At 33.5% G+C, this 14,032-nt stretch overlaps 1 protein-coding gene across 1 annotated transcript; it reads right to left on the bottom strand.

Annotated features, from left to right (window-relative positions):
- Window positions 1-3,941: 3,941 nt before the first annotated feature.
- Window positions 3,942-11,936, bottom strand: LOC127095894 (probable ethanolamine kinase). The gene is made up of 11 exons (XM_051034557.1): window positions 11,619-11,936; window positions 11,365-11,456; window positions 11,024-11,130; window positions 10,623-10,728; window positions 8,843-8,965; window positions 8,286-8,377; window positions 6,428-6,512; window positions 5,639-5,744; window positions 5,157-5,223; window positions 4,428-4,520; window positions 3,942-4,353 (listed from the first exon to the last, which is right to left on the bottom strand). The coding sequence occupies exons 1-11, from the start codon at window positions 11,753-11,755 to the stop codon at window positions 4,228-4,230; spliced, it is 1,134 nt and encodes a 377-aa protein (XP_050890514.1). The 5' UTR covers window positions 11,756-11,936; the 3' UTR covers window positions 3,942-4,227.
- Between the last annotated feature and the right edge of the window lie 2,096 nt (window positions 11,937-14,032).

The following is a 14,032-nucleotide window of genomic DNA, read 5'->3' as shown; positions in this document are numbered from 1 at the left end:
TGGGTCTCTTGGTCATCAACCTATGTTGGATAAGTGTATTCCTTAATGGCCAAAGTGGTGCCTTTGACCTGCCATTTCCTTGCTCCATATGATACTCATATGTTAAGGGATATTTATCTCATCTCATTAAGACACTGAGACCCTCATTTGGGTTCAATTTAAACATGGAGAAGTCAATAAAAAACATGATGAGGAGTTATATAGTTTCCACAGGGGTTTGAAAATGGTTATTGAGAACATCTCATTAGTTAAAAGATACCTTTGAGATCAAATATAATTCTTAGCTGAAGAGAGAAATCAATTTGAGGCTTTGGTGGCCATAAGAAGTAAAGAGAAGAACATAATGGAAGTTCATCTCTTGGCCTCAGAAAGAAAGATTTCTTCCCATCACTGAAGAGGAATTTTTGTTGGCCAAGTTTTAAAGGGCCGAAAGGGAAAAGTTATTCATTAGCTTTGAACAACGTGGAATTAAGGAAACCATGTTGGGGTTTGTCTTCGGTCCAAGAGGATGTTGGGGGAGAATATGGAGTATTCAATGGTCTATAGGGGGTGAATATACCTTTCAAATAAAAACATCGTTGAAAATAATTTGAAAAACTTTTATCAGAGTTTTAAAAAAATGATTTTGCGTGGCAGAAGTAAACTTTAGAGAAAAATAGATTATACTTATAGATTGGAGTTTATACGTAATGACTTAAGCAGTTCATAGTACAATCAAGATTAACACACAAATTCAATCACATATACAAATGAATGATTGTCAAAATTACACGAGAAGTGTGATTTCACAACACCAACACTATTTAGATTCTATAATTATAATTTCCAGTTTAATCTACAACAAGACAAAATTGAAGTTCCAATTATAATAAAACCTACACCTTAACAATAAATCACTACCAAAAGAAATCTCAATGGTATGTAATTCAAGAAAGCAATAAAGAACAACCTAATCATGCAATGTCTATAAAATTAAAAATGTGTGTGTGAGAGAGAGAGAGAGAGAGAAAGGTGCACACCATGATTTATACTAATTCGACGCTTTCGTCCTTGTTTTGCGTCCACACTACTCTCTAATGGTTGTCCATTGAAAATTTGTTGATCTTCAAAAAATATCTATGAAAAAATTACAAGAGTTTCATACAATCATAATATCTAAATTAACGTTGAAAATATAAACATCCTCTTTTTGGATCTTTAACTCGTACACAATTTACAAACTGAACTCTTTGTAAAATCTTCACATGAAATCGACTCTAATCTTTCAGCCACAATAACCTACTCCTAAGTCTCCGATCTGCAGAAATCTTTACTCGATCCCACCGGTATCTTGAGACTCGATCCCACCGGTATCTTGAGAGTTGGCATGTCTGAAGATTGAGAAGAACTCTCACCTTGTTCATAGATTTCCACACAGCACTATAAAGGTGAACCTGGAGAGATGAACCTCTTTATTTTCCACTAGAGTTGTTAAAATCAGCGACAACACCGCACACCTTACAACCCTCTGAAATCTTAACCAAATCTTCAAAAGAAAGTCGAATTCAAAAACAAATCTCCTCAACAACCAAAAATCTCCAAAGATGAGATTCAGATCCATACAATAATTGAGAAAGAATGAGGTAAGAGATTAAAGAAATTATTCTCAAGTATTCACAAATCATCCACATTGAAGAGATGTCATTTTTTATGCACAAATATATTTAGTGGATTGTACATGTTGTCGGTGAAGACAATTGTGGTTTTTGAGTTGTTTCGGGTTTGCTCGGTAAAAGAGAGGAGGACCACCAACTTATCTGACTTCAGCTCATACAAGAGATGACGATGCATAGGAAATCATACACAAAACTATACGAGACAAAAGAAAATTACAATGCAATTCCCAACGCTTTTGTTCCTTGTATTAGTGGTTCGACACTGTTTGACAAATGGATGTGCTTCCCAAAAATTTGACATCTTATAGCAACTACTTTTAATAGGGTGTATTGATTTAACACAATATGGTTTCTCATAAATATTTTTTTAACTTCGGAGTGGACCACCTCAAAATCCATCAGGACGCATCATGTGTATTGGGTGGCTATAAAAAAATATTTTGTTCAGGTTTATTTGAAACTGGGATGTCCTATACCAAAGACATCACCAAAATGGACGACAAATTTCATCCAAGCTGCTGAAATTTGGCCGAATCACTTTCTGAAAAGGATGGAAGAGTTCACCAAGTTGAGAGACGTTGAAAGAGAAGCAAATAAGGTAATTTAAAAGAAGAAACCACCAATATATTTAGATAGTGACACATGTTTTGATACATTTTAGCTTTAATCTAACAATATAACTTATTTTTTTGTATGTAATGTTGTCAATGATGTAATCTCGATACAATTTGCATCATACGGAATGTTATAGAATTTGGGGATATATTTTGGACAATGTCCCAATTTTTGTATTTTTGTGTATTTTACTAGTTTTGTGTCAATAATGGTTATGTAATGGGTGGGTATGGATATGTGTATTCTGACACACCCAATTTTAATTTTAAAAAATAACAAACATGTGTGTGTCCGGAGATACATCTCCGGCCACACATTTATTTTAAATAAATAAATATGGTGTGTCTGAATATGCATATCTGAACTATGTCCTGATGAAAGAATATGATTTTTAAGGTCCAAATTGATCTATAACTAGTATAAATAGAGGTCTATCATTCCATTTTCTTTACAACATCAGAATGAATACATATCTTCATCTTGTATTTGTGTATTTAAATTGCACAAATCTCCACTTCAATTTAAGGTCTCCAAGGACATACTTCTCGTCGATCTGAAATCCAAATTAAATACTCTCTTGCGATATTTATAAAATCGGAAAATTATCAAACTTGAGTACGATCACCCTCGATTGACAATAAATGGAAGATATGTTTCACCATGCTTGAACTGAAGACAGATGATGATTTTAAGGTTATGTGGAGTACATTATATTGTTATTCAACAGATGATCTGTTTGAAGTGGATGCAATGATTGCAAGATCGACCGAAGATATTCTAAGGATGTTGCAACGTCCTGAACCATCGGTTTATGATTAAATGTAATGTTAAATTCATGTTAACTTTAACGATTATCTATGTAATATTTATTTTCGTGTTAATTTATGTTGTTTTTTCATTATTATGTCATTGTTCCTGGTTGTTTTTTGTTTGAATTAACAGAGCATATTTTTGAGATGCATCTTCAAAATATTGAGAGTTGATACGGAGATGCATCTCCTGGTTAACCAAATATGCAAAATAGGATGTCTCATCAATTTGCATTAAAAAGTTTGAAACAAATATACGTCCGTAGATACATCTCCGAACACCAGGTACATTTGTGACTTTTTACAATGGTGAAAAACACCCCTAAAGATGGAAGAAATAACCCCTAAAAATTGATCTCAAAATTCCACGGAACTAAAATCCTCAAAAAAGACCAAAACCATAAATTTTAAAATGGGAGACCAAAGTTATGATTATACCAAAGTTACAATTAAATCAAATAAATGTTAAAATACTTAATAAAAATAACTTAGTAAAATTATTATTCTTTTATTTATCATATTTAGTAAATATGTGTGAAAATGTCAATATATGTATCCAAATATAATATTAAAGTGTGTTAACTCTGTAGATAATAAAGATAAGGATAATAGTAATAATAAGGACTGGATTATGAACATAAATATCGGCACTGAATAAAGTCAAAAGGATAAAGATGTGGAAAAAAATTGCCCGACCAATACATGATTCAATTGTAAATATCTAGAAAGAAAGAAAAAAAACACTATTTCTTGTCAGTCAAATGATGTTGTTTGACAGTACACACTAAAGATCAAATCAAAATACATGGAGAAAGAATGGTAGATCAAAATACAGGGAGAAAGGATTGTAGATCAAAATACATGGAGAAAGAATGGTAGATCAAAATACAGGGAGAAAGGATTGTAGATCAAAATACATGGAGAAAGAATGGTAGATCCATTTGAATGCCTAACTTCCAGGATTAGGACAGTAAGGAGCTACAAGAGCTCTAACTAAATGCCTAAATTTTTGTTTATTGCAATGGGCGTTTACAAAAGATATTTTACAACATTGAACTACGTTTTTTTATCAAGAAACATTTAACTTCATGAATCGTCTTGTGCTACAAACTTGACATACAGCAACCCATGAGTGGAATCTATCTCTACTAACTCCTACATTCTGAAAGGTATGATAGCGCCAACAAAACAAACTTTTCTTTCTGCCTTTTGTACTCCTTGTATCGATCGAAAAAATAACCAAGATAATCAAAATCTATTGGGGACATCTTTGCCTGTTTATCATAGAAAGAAATATCAATAGTCATGGATATCAAAACAAGCACAAGAGAAGGAAATATATTATTACCTGAATTAACCCCCACAAAGACCAGAAAAGGTGTGAGGCCAGTGCATATGTATTTGCCTCAACATACAAAGTTTTAAGATCATTCTCAGACACCTGTTTTGTGAATTGGTATTAAAGATCTTATAGAAGTAAAGTACAGTCGGAGAGGAAAAGAACATATATTACTGAGTTATACACATAATTTACATTCTCTCAAAAGTGCAACAGGGCTATCAAATCAAGGTCAAGTTGCAAAAGTGTTGACTCTTGAGAATAAAACTGCTGATGTTACAAAAAGATTATAAATATATGTCACAGATACATGAATAAAACTGCATAGCGAACCTAATAAAACCGATTCACTGAAGGACTGTAGCCTGGCTAGAAGTGATACAATTTATATGATGTCAAAGTCACCACCACTAGCCAAATAAAGTCCTTAAGTATCAGTTTGACATTTTCCATTCACAGCAAATAAAGAGATTAATCACTGACAGATCAGTGAATTTTTTAGCAAATATGAGAAAGAGTCAGCAAATAAGACCACCCACCCAAATATATAAAATATACCTTACAAATAATAAGCAGCACTGAGCTTGTTTTTTAATCTAGACATTACAGACCTAAATAAACACGCCTGACTGAGAAGATATTGACTATGTGCATCTCATTTTACAGATGATTGATGATTAGGAAACAATGAAATGAAATGCAATTTTAAATATTAATCCCCTTCACTATGATTATTACCTCATGAGGTCTGTCCGGCTGTAAGTAATGCCTGAAGAAATGATATTGGTCATTCATATTTGGGTACCTGCGTGATAAAATGTGGGATAACTAAAATTGATTGTGACAATGTGAAGCAAGAAAAATAAGCTTAAAGTGTGTTTGGATAAGATAATTGAGAATTTTTAAAGAATTCAAAATTCTAAGCAATTCAAATGACTCAATTGAGAATCATTTTGCAAAATTTGAAATATTAATAACAAACAATTTAACATTTGCATTATATAGATTGAAGGAGCAATTTCAAATTCTTTACTTTTTGATGTCATTTGAAATTCCTTAAATTTAACTTGAATAAAATACATTATAAATTTACATCATTTTAACATTCTCCATATTTTTTATCCAAACAATGGATTTTAGTTAAGTCATTTTAAATTCCCTCAAAAAATTAATTTTCCTCATTAAAATGCTTCATCCAAACATACTATTAAAAAACTTACAAAGAGTAGTCACATTCAAAACCAGCATATTCTGCAAAGTGATTCCCTATGTCATAGCCTCTGTAGTTGTATGATGCATATTCATAATCAATGAAGTAAAGTTTATCTGGACATTTGTCAGAACAAATCAAAGATTAAAATCTCAGATGTACTAAGAAATAGGTCGGTTATCTAACCATTCTCTCTAGACATGAGAATGTTACATTATTTCTGATGCCAAATGCCAATTCCAAAGGCGTCTGTCTCCTTATGACTTTGTTATAAACTAATAGAATATTCACATCACAAACTCCTGTTATCAAACAAACTCAGTAAGCTCTAGATCACCATTAATCTAGTATAATCCATTTTTCCTGCTTCAGTTTAACTCGTCAACTTTGAAAATAGGAGATATTATAACAAGCTCATGGGACCTTTAAGGTAACTTTTGTACTCAACTATTTCAAAACCATTGTAGAGAGTAGTAACACATACATTTTTTAACATACAATGCAGCACCATTACATTTGAAATTGCTTCCTAATCGATAATTTTGCAGTATGGGTTGGCTCATTGAGTCATATATTCAAGTTTCAACAACATCAACACAGTTTGAAAGAAGAAAGACAGAAGAAATGGTTCATAGTCATACTAGATACTCCCAATGGTTCATATAAATGTCACATATAAAAATGACAATCATAAGAAAAAAACTATGAATAGAAAGAAACTAACAAAGTATGTACAAAAATAAAATATACAGCAACAAGACAGAGGCATAATTATTCCATAACTGAGGTATGTGGATACCTTCTTCGTGATTAACCATTATGTTTCCAGAGAGCAAGTCATTGTGAGAAAAAACTACAGGAGATTTGAGACGATCACACAGCACCTGCAGCAAATTTAAAAATACAAGTATATGTCAAAAGAATTTTTTTAATATAAATGCATCGATCACTGCCACTATTTCATTTAAAAAAAAATAGAAAAGCTTACTCATAAATCACCAACACGAACACAAAACTGGAAAGAAAAACGATCATATGTTATATCCCTAAGCCTGGACAAATGGAGCATGATAAATCCACTTCATACATGGATTTATAGTATTTCCTTTCAATTGGTTTTGAATGAGTTAGAATTCTTTGTTCTTACATGATTCTTTAATCATAGATTAAAGAGAGATATCACATCAAGTTTATCATCTTGCAATCAAATTTTCACATTTTGATTGATGTAAGAATCACATGAGATAGAGAAGACAGCAAAATTGGATGATGAAAGAAGTCAGTGTGGCCACAGAAGTCTTTCGGGAGGAAATATATTAAAAAGAAAGGAGTACTCTATTTTTTATACTGTGAATGTAGACACAAGGCAAGTTAGCAGGTGTGTGCACACGAACCACTGTTATCAATTGCAGATAGCGGAAAAAAACAGATTGTTAAAATTCCGCTATGCAATAGTGCTATAGCGCCCATATAGAGGCTATTTGATATCATTCTCTTCTAATTAATAAATAGTGTATTGCAGAACAATGGCAGCTTGTCCAAATTCCGTTATGCGATGGCGGCATATCGCTGCTTTTTAACAATCCTCTACGCTAAGGCAGTATAGCGCTGCTATAGCTGCTATTCAACAAAATTGTTAAAAACACAACAAAATTTTGACTTGGTGGTGCCCAGTCTTGTGTGCCCACATTCAGCCTCCTAGAGACATCTATAAATAGATGTTGGCAGCTGAATACTCATATGCTTTTAGCGGGAATTCAAAAGAAACAACTTTTTGTAAGCCAATTTGCAGAGTGAACATAACGCAACTAGTTCTTGATTCTCTCGAATCTATAGCTTAGGGACTTAGGATTCTCAATCTGAACTATATTTCTGATTTATCTGATTAATTAAAATTTAGGTTGTCCTGTTGATTGATTATATTCTTGTCAATGCCTCCATATACCATGATTTAGCCAATTTCAGAGTGAACATAATGCAATTCACACAATTAGGAAATTGATGAATTGACTTGGATCTAGAGTACGGAGACACAAATATATTATTTCTTAGGAATAGAACTGAATATTTGAGTGATCTTGTAGATTCCTGAGTTTAATGGACATATCGATCAATTTCAGCCTAAGTATTAAGGCTTTGGGTCAAGAAGTATTGAAGCTTGACTATAAATGTGAACTTCTTCATATATTTGGACTCTAAACCTGAATTGAAAGTGGTAAAGATTGCACATGATTAGACTCTGGGCCAATCAAATCATGCTCTAGAAAAATTTCTATTATTTTACTTTCAATTCTGTTTTTTAATATCTTGGCACTTTACAATCACTCTAGAACTTTAATTTGATAACTGGAGCCACAATCTTGTAGGAAGTAGGAACAAGAATCAACTCATCTACATTACCTGTACACTTTGGAGCACTTGGTAATCTCATTCATCAGAGTACTTTCTGTCTAGGCCCCAGTCCTTTGGTAGTTTGAATATTTAGTAAAATGATCGTAAATTTAACAGGACAAAAGATGGCAATAGCCAATCTTAAAATCTAAAAGTTCACACATGTGGTTAGCATTGGACTTATGGCGGTAATTTATCTGATCATGCATTACATAGAAAGAAAATACAAAGATAAGAGCTAACATACAAATGAAAAGAACAAGCACCTGGAGCTCATTAATTTCATCTTGAACTTCCCTGAACGAAACTGTCTTGTAAGTTTTTTGCTTTTCACTATCATCAAATTCTAGAACAGATGCTGTAAGTGAAAACAAAACAAAAATTTGAGGCAGCTCAAATACTAATAATAATACAAACCTTTCAACCACATACATTAACCCATGACAAAAGAAATCTGCACGAGGTAGCTCTATTGACAACCATTTTAATACTTTGATCAATCAGTTTTTGCATAGGACTAGGGAGAAAGAATGACAAATGTAAAGAAGTCTAAGCCAATGAGGCCAACAATCCAAAAGATTCTTCACAATAATGATTCTAGTATAAAAAAAGTTATTTCTCTCAAACATGAAATCAGGGGAAGTACTTAGAGTAAGACAAAGCTGAAGGGAAGCTAAAAATTTGGCCCCAGAGATACGGTTGAAATTCTACAACTCCGATCCACACAAGTCCAATTCACCTTAAACAAAATTACAAAAATAACTAAAACAAAAGAAAGAGAAGTGAACAAATATCACATTAGTTAGAGGGAAGAAGAAAGAACCTTTCTCAAAAAACATCCAAATGTCATTCCATAACTGAGGTTCCTTAGAACCTGGAATTTCCACATGGTGAAATCTTTTAAGTTGTTTGGCTATTTTAGGAACCAGTTTTGGATCTCGCATATCTGCCATCAAGGAAAAGCATTCACGGTGCATTAATCAGGTTGTAGTTCTACAGTTTGTCAAAAGTATGTAATTGAATGAGGGTGAATATCATAGTATAAGTTTACTCCAGATAATACTTAATTCAGACATTACAATGAAGCAATATTGTGTGTCTGTGTGTGTGCGTGCGTGCGTGTGTGTGTGTGTGTGTGTGTGTGTGTGTGTGAGAGAGAGAGAGAGAGAGGGAGAGAGAGAGAGAGAAAGGGAATTTGGCAGGGGGGACACAAAAATCACAACTCTAAAACTATTCCTACCTACTCAATTATTGCCTTCCTTCCCTCTCAGGTTGTTAATCTCAGATAGCGGCGCGTAGCGCCGGATCCCCAAAATGCTATAGCGGCATAGTGGATAGCGAGATGACCGCTATTGTGAGCTTTAAAAGCCAAGGTAAATACTTAACATACATACATCTTCCTTATAATCAGAAGATGCAACAACATACATAAATTCCAACAGCACCACAGTATAAGTTCCCATCAAAATCAAATCATTAATGTGCTCAAAATGACTAAACCAAATTATAAACGTAAACAAAATGACTAAATCATATTCGTCTCATCTTCACTTCTAAGTTTCACCACATTAATATCATCTTGCTCATCACTTGATTCAATTTCAAAACTCTTCTTCTTCCACCTCCAACTCCTCATCTCCATTAGACACTAATGTAACAAGTCTAGAGTTATGTCTAGTGACTCTTGCTGGTTCATTAGCCCAGCAGCATTACCAAAAACTTCCCAAGTCAAACCCTCTTCTCCCAAAACCAAATAGATGAGAAATCAGCAAAACACAGGAGAAATAGATGTGAATGGATGAGAAAGTAAAGAAAAAGATGAATAGGTGAACAGGAATGTGGAAGAATGGATGAGAAAGATCCACCGCTTGCTGATTTTTAGGTTGAGAAGAATGTGGAAGAAGAAAATTTGCGGAGAGAGAACAGCAAATTAGATCCACCGCTTGCTGATTTGAGTGAAGAGAGAATTGGAAATGACCTAGAGCATCACTGGGAGCTTTTATATTAGTCAAATAGAAGGGAAAAGTAGCAATTTCCTTGAAAAATATTCAAACTTACAATATTGCCCTCATCTTCACAATAGCGGTCGGTAAACCGCTACAAAACCGCTATAGCACTGCGCCGCCCCGACATCACAAATAGCCGCCGCTATTTCTGCTATCGCAGATAGCAGCCCAAAAGCGTGGCGCCAAGGTCCCATACTGCTACGCTATAGCGCGCTATCGACAACCTAGCCCTCTCCTTGACAATTGACAATGTAATTGCTGTTATAACCTTCCCACTATCTTCCAAGTTCCAATAAACTGTTCCTTTTGACATTTCTTTTATATTTTTTAACTTCTCTGTTACATCTTCTTCCAAACATGTTCATTCATCCCTTCACTTCCATCCAGCCCATCCATGCCCGATTTATTCATTTTTCTAGCATATCTAGTAAGCAGTTTACTGCAACTCTAAAAGCATCCCTAATATTATCGCAACATATGCTTAATTTTCTTACAAATATTACGAAAAACACCAAAACGCTGGCAATCTAACAAAATCTATTAACATTTATCAACTTGGATTTGTCATTTGTGCTGAAAATGAGTTTTCAGTTGTACCTGATGGTTCGAGAGTATGTGCATTAATAAAAGATTGCACTATGCCATTTCCAAATATTCCAAGCCACGTCGCACCAAATCCTGCAGAAGTGATGTATTTGATGGCCTAAACACGAAGTTCACAAGCAATTACAACGAGTAAACTTCAAGTAAGCTATTGAGTATATTAAAAGATGCAATTAATTTATCCTACTGCCTCAAGTTAGCCATTAGAATACATATTTTTTATGCCCCCTCCTCTAACTTAGAAGCACTCTAAATCTCAAAAGACTGATTTCTGCTACTTCAAAAAGAATGATAAAAGATACTAAATAAAACAGCAACATCTATGTGAAATGAATAGCAACATTTGAGTTGAAGAAAACAAGTTTTGTAAGTAAACATGCAGAAAATTGTCTAACCTGCAATTCTCGATGGCGATCAATAATATGCTCAGTGTTAGGTCCATACAATCTGATTGTTATAATAGCATTTACAGAATCCCCTTGTTCAATCGAAACCTTGAGTACTGACAGATAATAACAAGTTTATCAAATTTTAATTCAGTTCTAGATGTCAACCACAAAATGCTATGGATGAACGAAAAGTAATTAAGCTAGATATTTTTCTGGATTTAGCAAGCAAACCATTACAAATAAATTATTTCCCTTTGTTGTAAACCATTACAAATAAATTATTAAGCAAGTAAACCATTACAAATAAATTATTAAGCAGAAAATGAGAATGATGAGAAAAAACTGACACAAATTAGTTATGCCTCCAGAAATCTTGTCAACAATAAAGCAAGAATCATCTAAATTTGACCAATCCTTGAACATGTCCTTGCACAAATTACTGCATTGAATGACAAAGTAAAAGAAAAATAAATAAATTTCTGGAAACAAACATTGAATTGCAAAATCCAGAACAGTTTACAAAACCTAACGAGAATCTTTACGCCACAGATACAAGCAAGAACCATACAAGAAGAAAAGAAAGAAATCTTTACGAACATACGTGACGAGAGGTGTCATTTGAGGAAGGGAGAGAGAGGGATCAATTGTAAGAAGAGAGGGAAAAATCTGCGAGGCGTAATCATTTTTGGCTTGTTCGGCGATTTCAACGGGATTCCAGATCTTAACCTTTCCACCCATTATTAATGGAATCGAACCAGAAATGAAAGAATGTAAAAAGGAGAAAGGAGAAAGGAGAAAGAGAAAGTGTAGAGTTTGAGAAAGGGGAATGGTGAATTGTGGTAGTGGTGTTGAGAAGAATGTAGTCCTATCAAATGACCAATATAGCCACCACCATTCCGTCGACACTTCTTTCTTTCTTTTTTATTGAAAACATAATACTTGTTTCAAGATATTTTAACACATTTTATTTGTTTGTAAAGTTTAAAGTTAGTGCACATTAAATATTAATGTGTAATTTAATATGAATCTAAATTATCTATACTATTCTTTTTTTTTTAAATACATCTAGGATAAAATTAAAAAACTATTTTGCTATATTTTTTCAATAATATATTTTATTTTAATAAGTTTTTTTATACTTTTTATTTCTTATGCTAACTCAGTTGATTCTTTAATTATATTTGTCACTTTTATTTGTTTTATTTTTTATGTTTTATTTTTTTTAATAAGATATTTATGCAAGATTGTTTGCGGCGTGTTTCTTTTATTGTGTTAAAATATGTAAAAAAGAAAGTTAAACATATAAAAATAAAAAAGATGGATATGGAGATATGAAGTCGATTGGAGCGACCACGAGTACTTTGGTGTACGGCGGAACGGATGGGTATGCAAGGTTAATGTTCTGGATCATAACAAGAATTATGCTTGAATTGGGAAGTTTGACTCCTAATGTGATGTTGCAAGTTTTCAATGCAATGGATCATGAGGGTTAGACCTGGAAGATTAACATTAAAATGTTCAAGTCGCTGATTGAGATCAAAAAGGGGTAGAGTGAAAATGTGGAAAAGTATGAATGCACCTCATTTTCTTACGTGCATAGAAGTAGTTATCCCTAGATCGAGTTTATTGGGCCTTATTTGGGCATTAATGTACCTCCTTCCAATCGACCCAAAAATGTTTCCCACAAGGCTTATCGTGGCATGTTGGATATGAACTCTTCTAGGATTTGTGTTGTCCTTGTTTGGTAAGTCGTCTGCTAGTGAGACTTGACGTGTCCGATTGAGATAGAGAAAAGAACAGGTGCAATAAATTCCCTTCCCATCATTGGGGTGCTTCGAGTTAATTTTAAATGTGTGCCCCTAGGTTAACAAGTTAGGGTGTGGCGTTTCTACTTAGGGTGCTTGAATGCATTGGAGTGTTGCGGTACTCCCAAGGTAAGATCTGATCGTTCTTTTTCATCTTCTCATTTCCTTTCTATTTGGGTCGTAGCTTACTTGCTTTATTTCTCTATATAAGTATCACTCGATTTCGCAAGTGGATTTTCGCTTTTAGCACCATTTAAACCACATTTTACCTTTTGAGAAATGGTTTGTTTTTCCAAGCATTTTTTGCAACTTATGATTAGAGTGTTACTTCCTTCTTTATGGAAGCAATGTGTTCTCTGAGTGACTCTCCGCTCCGTCTGCTCGCCTTTCTTTATTGATATATATGTGTCTTAGGTACCATCTTCAAACCCCGACCTTTATCGCATAATTGTTATTCCTTTATCTTGCTATGATTGGTACAAATGATTCATCTACTACTTAGGTGTTAGACGATAGGCCCAGATATATAGGGGTGAATAGATCCCAAGTTAAAAAATCTATTCGAAAAATTGATTTAGAAAATTTTATGGTGCGAAAGCAAGTTTCAAATATTTCCCGGATCCAAAATCGTCTAATTGAACCTATTATTGAAAAGTCCGAATATGCATAAGAGTACCAATTGTATGATAATAATCCACAAGTTGATTAATAAATACTTCAAGCACTAAATTGAATACTCTATTATAGTAGCGGTTTATCTCCAATAATAACAACACAAAAAAAACTAATTGAAACAATTTTTCAAGCACTTTGTGTGCGATCAACAAAGTTTGGATATTAGTATAGTGTTTGTAGTTCTTAGAAATTCAATCACTATCAAATGGTATATGATTACTACAACAACACAAACTTAACAAAGAATTCAAAAGTTATTATCCAAACAATATTGATCAAGAGATCAAAGAAATCAAAAACTTGTGAACCGAAAAATAAGAGAGAGAGAGAGAGAGAGAGAGTAAACAAGGATTTGTTTAGGCAGTTCCTCAATCGACATCGCTATGGGTACGTCTGCCCTCAATTCGAATTCGAATTGAGATATTAATATAAAAATCTTACTTTGCAAATGTATGTATACAAGATATGAGAAGTCAAATCCCATAAACCCTAAGCTTGTTCTTGACTCTAGCACCTCCAAAAACCTTGATCAAAT

Source organism: Lathyrus oleraceus, chromosome 1 (assembly GCF_024323335.1).
Source record: "Lathyrus oleraceus cultivar Zhongwan6 chromosome 1, CAAS_Psat_ZW6_1.0, whole genome shotgun sequence".
Taxonomy (NCBI): Eukaryota; Viridiplantae; Streptophyta; class Magnoliopsida; order Fabales; family Fabaceae; genus Lathyrus; species Lathyrus oleraceus.
The sequence above is the reverse complement of the archived record's forward strand: the minus strand, read 5'-3'. Positions and strand labels throughout refer to the sequence as shown.